The 11,043-nt window shown below is 36.0% G+C and overlaps 1 protein-coding gene across 11 annotated transcripts in view; it reads right to left on the bottom strand.

The window, feature by feature from the left end:
* Nucleotides 1-11,043, bottom strand: part of ERCC6L2 (ERCC excision repair 6 like 2) — a 194,914-nt gene that overhangs the window by 62,045 nt on the left and 121,826 nt on the right. For 10 of the 11 annotated variants that reach the window (XM_023735820.1, XM_023735821.1, XM_023735824.1 and 7 more), the window contains 3 exons: nt 8,596-8,676; nt 6,139-7,300; nt 696-850 (listed from right to left, as the gene is read on the bottom strand). In XM_023735820.1, the coding sequence (XP_023591588.1) occupies nt 696-850; nt 6,139-7,300; nt 8,596-8,676 (1,398 nt within the window). Of the gene's footprint in view, nt 1-85; nt 204-695; nt 851-6,138; nt 7,301-8,595; nt 8,677-11,043 lie in introns of those variants that run through there. The other variant, XM_023735827.1, reaches the window with a different exon arrangement.

The raw sequence follows: 11,043 nt of genomic DNA, 5'->3' as shown, positions 1-11,043 counted from the left end.
GGATCCGCACTGTGTTAGCTGGTAGGGGACCTCTGCATGAATCTCTCCTCGCTCTCCGTTCTCTCAGTTTTCTCACTCCACTTGGTGCTTGGCTGAGTTCTTCATCTCTTCATTTGATGTTTTAGGGTTTCAGGATTGTTGTTTTCTCTGTTCGGCTTAGTTTTTCGGATCTTTGCTGTGGTGGGACGGCGTAATGCTTCTGCCTAGGGCCCCATTTTGCCAGAAGTCCCCCAGTAGTTATTATTTTGAACATAATAAAAATCCTTATGCCTAAAATATAAAGTCTACATGAATGTAGTTTAGTGTGTATGTGTCTCCATTTTAGATGAAAATTTTTGTGGAAATCTAATCATACTTTCCTTTTTCATATGAGCAGAAGTAGTTTTAGTTCTGATTTAACTGCGTGACTCCCTCAGGTTCTTCTTCATTTTGGGGATGTAGGCAAAGTTTTATTCAGGGAAACTAGTAAGCAACTCAACATTATTAGACCTTTAGATACAGATTTATCTTTTAATCTAAAACATTATCTTCAGTGACTGCAGTTCTCCAAAGGGTACTTTGTTTTTTATACTGAATTGTCTGTCACTGATAGTTCAGTAGCTACTTTTATGGGAGTATTTAGAGAATGACCTGTTGAGTAACTTCTGTGAAAAATTGGATAAAAAATGAAAGATATTACCTTATATTCTTCTTACCTTAGAACTGCAAATGGCTACGTTAGCAGGAAGCTGGGAAAACTGCTTCAATTCAAATACATCACGTGCAGCCCATCGGCTCATGTGATTTTCAGCTTTGCTTGATCCAATGACATTCTGGTTTGAGTGGACGTAAGCCACTTCCTGGACACCATCTAGGAGGTAATCGGACATTCATTACTAAGTGATGTATCATTACAAAGCAATACATCTCCATGTATACTTCAACTTACCAGCAGTACACTAAAAACAAGTTATGTTTGCTTTATTTTTAATCCTCAAGAAAAGTATTCAGTTTGTAGGTTAACATCACAATATTCGCTTTATAAAAGTTGAAAAGAAGAAGAGTTCAAATATGTTGGTTTAGGCTACCTTGAAAACCTTTCCCTCTCTCCTCTACATGAGAACTGCTGAGAGCAGGTAACCGTTTTAGATTTAAACCTGAGATGGGGGTTTTGGCCAGGAGAAAAGTCCTGATGGAAGGTCTGCTGTAGGAATTTGTTTTTTCTGTTGATTTAGAAAAAATGTTTCCTAATGAAGGACCAGTACTAGCCTCATCCATTATTTTAAATATGTACATGACTACAGTGGGGAATGGGAGCATTGGGTTTACGACCAGGGAGTTTCATTTGGATGGCTTTGTTCAGCTTACTGTTTGTGTTTTGTCTTTTTTGTACATATGTCCAGAGAATGTCAAGTTAAGAGCTTTTTAGGAAATGAAAAAAAATAACTCACGGCTTTTATCTGAAAGGGGTTTAAGAATTGCTATTCTTTTTACTGCTTTGCTTCTAGGCACCTGTAATTTATTTTTAAATGGTGGTCATAAAAGAGAAAGCTAGGACTGAGGTCTATAAAAGCTCCCTCAAACAGCTCTGGCACAGAACCTCAATAATGACTTTCAACACTTACGCTGTTTCAGTCTCGAACTTCTCTCAACCAGAAACTGTCAATCATGCAAAAAACAAGCCAGTGTTAAATAACATGACTAAAGGAGTAACTAGGATAATATTATCCTTACATTTCAAAACACCAAGCAAAATCTTAAAAAGGATTCTTCCAGTAGAAAGTTTACTCAGATTTTTCTTACCTTTGATGATCATTTCACATATTATTCAAAACAGCATTAGTTCCACGCTAACTATTGACACCTTTGCACACAGTAAAAAAAATACCTAGTTGCTAATTTAAAGGTAATTTATGCAATAATTCCTCAAGCTTAAAATTTAATTGCAGCACACAAACCAAAGGATAGTGCAGTACTTAGTTACAACAGTATTAAAAACATATATTTCTCATAATGAACTTTTACATGAGACTACTAATAACCTCAAAAGAAAGAATGAGTTGTAAATAAGTCAAACACAAAGATTAAGGTTTATACAGAAAAATATCCTTGCTCATGTATCAGCTTCTTTGATGTAGTTTTTGGGAATAAGTCAAATACTTTTTAAAGCAATGCTAACTCCTAAAATCATTAGGCTAGACTCTGGGCAGATGGTGGTGGTAGGGGAAGAAGTTTTTGCAAATCTCTCTGAATCTCCACATAAAAATAGACACTAACTAGACAGCAAAACTAAAAGCCGATAGATATTTACCAGAAAATTGGATGACAGACAAGATACCCCCATGAGCTCCAAAATACAAGCAGGTGCAGGGGGACAATCCACCAACAGCCACAAAATCTACATGGCATCAGGGTCTGTACAGGAAGAAGGAAGCAATGGGGTGGAATTATGAGGAGAGCCCAAAATAGCCAAGAGGTCTTCATTGGCAAGCACAACAGGCCAATTTGAGATCAGCAGCTGAAACTCCAGTGCTGAGTAAGTGCAGGGGGCTCATGGTAAAAAGGTCTGAAGGGTCTGCAGCAAGCTAACCTGTAGGATTTCTCCAAACTGACCCACCAGTACTCCTCCCCAGGTCAGGGACCCACATTGAGGAGAAACTGCTGGAAGGGAATCAAAATGAGCAGGAACAGGAACAAGGGTGAAGAAAAGAGAAGGCTAAAGCAAAGCAGTGGAGAGAAACAAAGCCAGGAAATCCCAGAAAGCAAGCCAGCATATTTGTGAACACTACAAAAATAACCAATACGGATCTCAATGAAGTTAGAAAAGATTTCCTAAACGCTGCCTCATTTTAAAAATTCAGGAAAATTAAGGTTAGATAAAGATGAGCAACAGAAAAGTTATCAGGGTCAAATCTCATAAAAGTCATTATTAAAAAAAAAGAGAGAATAAGGAGCAGAATAATATCTCTAAAATAAAAACATGCCAGAAAGATGTGCCCACAAAACACATTAAAACTGTAACTTATTCCAGATGAGGTAAAAGACTAAGAAAATGATAAAAGACATGAAAGAACAATATAAATCAGAATTAGAAAACTCAGGAATGAGCGACAGAACTCAAGAAAAACAGAAATAAAGAAATTATCTCAGAAAAGAAGACTGAGCGAGAAAGAACATAAGAGGAAAAAAACACAACACATAATGGCTTAAAAGAAACAAAAGGAAAATATTAAAAGGCAAAAAGAAATGAAGAGATAAAAAAAACTTTGACAGAATCTGACAAATACTAAAGATAAACAAAGATTGAACATTTGAATACTAGGAGTCTCTAATGAAGAAAGTCAAAGCCAGGAACAAAACAAATAGCTAAAAACACTAATATAAGAAACCTTTCTTGAAATAAAAATTGAGTTAAAACTACACTGTATATATGAGAAAATGTACCCAGAATAACCAACACCAAAATACACTCTAGTAAAATTACTGGACTATAATAAAATAATCCTTAGAAAATCTAGGGATAAAAATAAAAAAGAACATGTGATACAATACTTTATGCTAGAAGAAAGTGAAGCTATATACAATATTTAAAAAACTTGAGAAAAGAAAGTGTGCGCCAAGAATTTTATATCCAGCAAATAATAACTTCCAAGTATAAAGGGCACAAACTGTTATCAACAAGAAACTGAGGGCATATTATTCCCATGTGCCTTCCTGAGAAATCTGCTAGAAAATAGCTACACTCAAAATGACTGGAGAGGCACTGACTAGCATTAAATACAGTTACCTCTACAACCAGGAATAAATGAAGGCTAAGAGGGAAGAGTACATTGTGCAATGTCTCTGTGCTCTGACCACGTACACACAGTACATCTATTTTAAAACTGGGAAGAACATATGCCAAAAAAAAGTTTTAATGTTTCCAATAATCATATTGTGGTAGTATTGGTATTTTTATTCTTTGACTGTTGTGTAATATGGGATAAAACAAATGAGTAATTACGGCACATCATAAGTCAATCAAGGAGCTCTGGTGGCACAAACGGTTTAGTGTGTGGCTGCTACTGAAAGGTTAGCCATTTGACCACAACCAGCAGCTCCGAGGGAGAATGACCTGGTGATCTGCTTCCATGAAGATTACAGCCTAGAAAACTCTATGAGGCAGTTCTACTTTGTTACATGGGGTCACTATGAGTCATAATCGACCCGACACCATCTAACAACAGCCTAATTCAATCATTACCTATATGCTTGAGAACCAGGACTGTCACTATGGAAGAAACAGGATATAAATGTAATACAAGTTTAAGTAAAGTACAAGCTCTACAGTATCAGATTTGAAGTATAAATATAAACCCATGAGGTGTTTTATCACCATATATAAAAATACATATATACACATAAGTATACCATATTTTTACACAAATAACATGCACCTTCTATGTTTGTTTGCTAGCTGCTCCTTCCTCCCACGACATGTTTTTGTAAACGTGCTATGCTAAATCTTTTCTTTTACAATAACATGTAAAAAAAAATTGGCATAGCAGCGCTTATGAAAATACCTCGTGGGGGAGGGTGTGACTGGCAAAGAAGCATAGAAAGGGCACATTATTTGCAGAAAAATAGTCTATATGTGTATACATAAATATATGTGTATGTGTATATGTATAATCTGTCCACTGAAAGGCCCCAAAATAATGATCAAGCCAGTAGCAATGATCATTCCTAACACCAGACTGTGGCCTTGAAATACAATTTCTCACTAAATGAAACCAGGACTACTTGGGAAATGACTAATTCTAGGTCTGGGATGGAAAATGTATGAGATGATCCTGGAGCAACATGCTATACCAGACAGCAAAGAAGCTTTCAAAGATGACTAGTGTCAAGTCAAAAGGTCTTAGGAGCCAAAAGGCTCATGTCAAAAGGTTCCCACTTGGCCAAAGATGGGACAAATGAACTTCAATAACATTAACTGTTACTTACTAAAACCAATGAAATATGTTTAAATGAATTAATTCATAATAATATTAAAAACAAAACGGGCCATCCTTGAAGGATAATAGGAAACCAATTTATTATACTAAAAATTGGTAACTAAAGAAAGGAATTAAAACATTTTTTCTGCCTTTCCTATATGAACTGTATCACCAGGTATGGGTAGTAGATGAGGGGAGGTATCTCTTATAAAACAGTCTAACTAATAAATGAAAAACAAATGGGAAAAGTATAAAATATCACCACTTTGCTACTGTGAATGAATAGATACAGGCATTAAGCACTGATGGCTGCTAAGATCATGAGAGACCAGTAAACATTTTGTGCCTCTATAGTTTTGCCAAACAGTAACATTTGTCTTGCCAAAGGGATCATCTTTATCTAATCTCTAGAGTCTGATCCAGTCTCTAGAGGCAATTGTCCATTTGCAGGAAATACAGAGCACAGAGAAACATTCCTAACTGCACCAGGAGTATATAATCAGCAAAACCAGATTGAGGAAAACACTATAGATGGCCAGGTTCTTCAACAGATAAATTGTTAAGAAATGACAGGGATGGAGGAGGAATCCTACAGATTAAAAGAGACTACATAAAATTTTTTTAAATGGGTGAGACTAAACTGTAATGTCTAGGGATGCATATGAGTGTCATAAAACCATAAAAAAATTAAAGAAGTCATCGCTATGAAAGTCAGAATAATTAGTATTCATAGGGGAAGACAGACTGTGATTTGGACAGGGCATATAGAGGGGATTCTGGGGGAGTTGGCAAAGTTCTCTGTCTTGACCTAGGTGGTCCTTCCTTTTATCCTGCTCCGTTTTTCTCCTTTGTGTCTCAATGTAGCATCCTGATTTTACAGCTATTTTACAAGATAATTCAAGAATCTTTTACAGAACTATTTGATTACAGAAAACAAACATTTAAAGAAAAGTTTTCAGGATGTATCCATAAAACCAGACCACCAAACCCACTGCCGTCAAGTCGATTCCGACTCATGACGACCCTATAGGACACAGCAGAATTGCCCCATAGAGTTTCCAAGGAGCACTTGGTGGATTCAAACTGCCAACCTTTTTGGTTAGCAGCTATATGACGTAACCACTACGCCACCAGGGTTTCCAACATTTAAAGAAAAGTTTTCAGGATGTATCATAGTTACCTAAAAATTTATCCACTGATTCATGTATCTGCTCTTGACTCACAATCCTCTCATTTGAAAATTTCATTTGTTTTCTTGATATGAAAGTGGTATTTTTCTTATTGCGGTTAGGCAATTTTGAGGAGAAACTGATTGTATCTTTTGTAATTTTTGGTCTACGGCTCTGTCTGGAGGAACTGATGTGGCTGACGGATAAATCATCATCTGAGGATGAAAACTCATCGATAGCCAGAGAGTTACAACCCTTGCCTGTTGTGTACACTTGGTTTGTTTTCTTTGTTGTTTGAGGAAAACTGTAAAGTTTGCTTTTGCTTTCCTTTTCTTTCTTAAGCCTCAAAGAACTAGTAGCTCTTTGCTTTCTTACTCTTGACCTGGACGTTATTTCAATGTCATCAGATTCATCACTAATATCACTAGTGCCTTTCCTCTTCATGACGGATTTCAGAGTAATGCTTTCAGGATTTAATTTTTTTGAAATTGGTCCGTTTCCCCTGACATCGGTTTTTGTATCATCATCATTCTTTAGTTTTACAGCGTTATCTGTTTCAGAATCTTCGGATCCATCCAATGGTGGCTTAAACCTTATACTACACTTAGGGAATCTCTGAGTTGCATATTGTGTGGGAAAGATGACATCACTGTCTTCTGATTCTGTGACATTCTGGTGTTCAATTGGATTTTTAAATTTTTTTTCACCAGAAGACTCAGAAGAAATATTTTGTTTTAAAGTCTTCTCACTTTTATCAAAAATAAATTTTTCATTTGGATTTATGATGCCAGCTTTTTTCTGATGTTCTAAAGGACCACGAGAGTTCTGACTTTTCTGACAGCCAACTATCCTATCATCTACGGCTTCTGTGAAATGGCATGTGGGCTGCTCATCAGAACTTTCACCATCAGAGGCATCATCTTCATTACTATCCTCAACTGCTTTATAATTTGTCTCAAACAATTTAGAAAAGCCACACTGGAGTAAGGTGAGCTGTCCTGGAACACCTGAAGCTTTACTTGAATGAGATGCTTTGCTCTTAGCAGTCTTTATTCTTGAGTTTCCCACTGATTCCTCATCACTAAAATCACTGCAGAGATCACAGGCTTCTTCTGTCAGTGGTTCTGCAGGTTGTTCTGGACCTCTGTATTCTTGACAGTCAGGCTCCCTAGGCTACACAAGAAACAATGGAAGAAACATTAGATAAGGATATCAAATCTATCACACTGGAAAGGAATTAACTTCAGGCAGATAATTTATGTACAAGTATATAACTTGGTGTTTTCTAACAGTACAACATTCAATAAACAATCACTAAGAATTTAATATTACAGTCTGGTAGTCCTTTCTCTTTTCAAGTTGAATAACCTCCCAAAATAAATAAAAGTTTAAACTACAGCACTATGTGATCAAATTATTTATAAGGAAAACACAGAGCAGAGTCGTTAGCCTCTACGACGTGGGGGCCAAGGATCCTGGCCTCAAAAATGAGAAGCACACAACTTATTGCTTAAGAATGACTGGGGTTTACTATAGTCTAGTAGATGCTTCCAATCATGCTTGAAGAACAAAACAAATTTTCAGGAATTAACAAGTAAAAGATTCATAACAGAAAATACTTCTAATTGACTAAATATAACAATAAGACCCAATAGGATCCTGATCACAAAGAAACAGGAAAATATTGAATAAATTATAAAGCAAAATTTGCCAGAATAAATCTAATATTTAATTTTTTCACATTGACCAGAGTTAAATACATCCTTCAGTTTTCTAAAACTGAGGCTAAAAACATAATTAGTAAAAGACTCTGGAAAAGTATTATATCAGTAATATTTCTGTCTGCATTTGACATTCACGTATTTCTGTAAATTTAGAGAAATGTTCATCCCAAATTCCAAACCACTGGACTAGTATGAATTTATAGTTAAGTCTCTAAAAACAAAAACAAATAAGAAAAAAAGAGCAGCAATAAAACCTTCTACACATATTCTTTACCTTTAAAAAGGCCTCATGATGGCATTGTAGATTTCGTGGTACATGAGGTAAACTACTAAAAAGATCACAAGAGCAAGGACTCAAACCAAATAAAATACCTGCTTGGGTCAAAGAATGATTTTGATGTTTGGATTTAATCATTTAAACACTCACTGACTGTTATTTTTCATTTAATTTGCAGGCTGATTAAAAATTATTTATTTGAATTGGGCCCATCACCAATATATAGTGAATCTAATTTTGGATTTATAGTTTGGTATAGTTAATATTCCACTTTAGATATAAATGCTTGTTGAACGTTAAATGAGCCTAAATTGTTAATTTTACTGACAGTCCTTTGACTTTGTTTTCTTGACTTAAAAAAAAAAAGATACGACTTTACATGTAGAAAAACAAAGGAAAAAAGAAAAGAAAATTGTCACAGTACATGTTTTCTAGAGTTCAGGGCAACAGATTAAAAAATTACTTGCCATTTCTTGCTTGTGAGCTGGAGGACCCTCTCTCCACCACGTTGTGGCTGTCATGATCCCTGCTTCCACTTGGCCTTCTCTCTACAACGTCAGCAACAAAGAATGCAAATGACTGTGCCAAATATGCAGCAAAAACAATAAGATAAACAACAGCAGCAATGGCGTGCTAAGAGTTAAGAAGGAAAAACTGGGTGTCGCTTGCTTTAGCTCTCTTAATGTTATTTTTCAATTTGGTAATTAAGGAATTTATATACAGTTTATATAACATTTTAGAACACTCTTAATTCTTGTCTTAAAGCTTACTCTTTCAGATGCTGAAAACTAATAATACGTTTCAGCCAACTCCATTAAAAGTACTACCAGGGGAGGAGGAATGAAAGAAGTATGTTATGTATCTACCCAGTATTGATATCCAAAGGAGCCCTGGTGGTGGTGCAGTGGTTAAAAGCAATTGACTGCAAACTGAAACGTCGGCAGATCGAAACCACCAGCGGCTCCAAGGGAGAAAGATGTGGCAGTGTGCTTCCATGGAGATATACAGCCTTGGAAACCCTATGGGGTCACTGTAAGTTGGAATCGACTTGACAGCAGTAAGTTTGGTTTGGATTGATATCTATAATAACCATGCGTACATAATAATTATGGAGCCCTGGTGGCGCGGTGGTTAACAGCTTGGCTGCTAACCAAAAAGCTGGCAGTTCGAATCCACTAGCTGCTCCTTGGAAACCAAACAGGGCAGTTATATTCTGTCCTGTAGGGTCGCTATGAGTCGGAATCGACTCGACAGCAACGGGTTTGGTTTGGTTTTTGGTATATAATAATTACAGTAAGGCATACTAGCAACACTTGAGACACCACAGATAATGTTGAGTATTGGGAACTTGATCTTCTAGCATATATATATATGTATATATACATACGTATATATATGTATGTATGTACATATTTTTTAAATTTTATTTAGTTTGTTGTTATTGTTCACACAGTCATTTATTCAAAAATGTTTATTGAACCCTTAGGTGTAGCGGAGGAGCCCTGGGTGGCACAAATGGTTAAGCACTTGACTACTAACTGAAAAGTTGGTGGCTTGAACCCACCCAGGGGTGCCTCAGAAGACAGGCCTGGCGATTTGCTTCTCTTCAGGTCACAGCCTTGAAAACCCTTTGAACAAGCAATTCTACTCTGCACACACGGGGTCATCATGAGTCGGAATCGACTGGATGGCAACTAACAATAACAACATGATGTGCCTAGAAAAATGCAAATAAAATGCAAGACATGGATGGTCCCAGCCTTAATAAACATTCATTGAGGAGAAACAAGATATACTTAGGACAACTAGTGAACAAGAGAACTTTCCACTTAATAATTGGTAATCCTGACATGTCTTACATAACAATTGTTTAACAAAGGATTAGGCAGCTATCCTGATAAAATAGAGAATTATTCAACTGTTTGATATAGGCAGGAAAGAGGATAAATAAAAAAAAAATCTATTTTTTTCTTTTTTGTAAACAACGACTTCAAATTAGAAACATGAAAATAGGCTGGCATGTTAGGTACCATTCTGAGGTGGAGGTAGGGTTTGAGCCGGGCCTGGACGACAAATAAGGCTATTGTTACAAAAAGAGAAATGGGAAAGCTCATGTCCATGAAAGAAACAGCATATTTAAAAATGAGAAAGACAGAAAACTTCAGCAGTATACATCAGCCACTGTATAATAACTTTAATATTTATAGAATATAAAAATATATACCTTCCTCTTCCCAGCAATCAGTAATCGCTTTGACTACTGCTGATCTTGCTTAGCATATGCTTACTACAGTTACTTATTATATAAACATCCTTTTCCACCTTTCACCAAGATGGTGTAAGTTACTCAAGGGAACAGGTATTCCTAGAACTGTCTTTATGGTGCTTACTGAATAAATGAAGTACCTTAAAGTTTTACTACAAAGTCCTGGAAGTCAAGGGGGACATCCTTAAGTTCTCTGTGCCTCAGTTTCCTCATTTATATGATGCAGGCATTGGACAAGATACTCCAGGATTTTATGATAGCCATATCAATGTCAACTATAAAATAAGATTAATATCCTTAGTATTCAGGAACATTAAAGAATTTAAAGATTTTTTTTTTAAAAGGATTATAACTGTTCTGTTTGAAGAATAAGAAACATTTGTATGCTGAAGATGAACACAACTGGGAGAGTCTGAAATACTGGTGTGGAATTTTTATTGGGAACAGAAAACAAAAATCTCCATGAGACATGAGGGTGCATCTCAGGTAGTACTTGGTAACTTTTAATCAAAACACATTGTATATTTTTGTTTATTTAGGAAAGTCTCTTTTTTTAGTTCCTGACTTCAACAGCTGTTTTCAAAATAATGTCTCTCTGCCAGTCTAAAAATGGCCCCGGAGTGCACACTATCTAGTGTATGTGTCTGTA

Source organism: Trichechus manatus, unplaced genomic scaffold, assembly GCF_000243295.1.
Source record: "Trichechus manatus latirostris isolate Lorelei unplaced genomic scaffold, TriManLat1.0 scaffold00082, whole genome shotgun sequence".
Taxonomy (NCBI): Eukaryota; Metazoa; Chordata; class Mammalia; order Sirenia; family Trichechidae; genus Trichechus; species Trichechus manatus.
The sequence above is the reverse complement of the archived record's forward strand: the minus strand, read 5'-3'. Positions and strand labels throughout refer to the sequence as shown.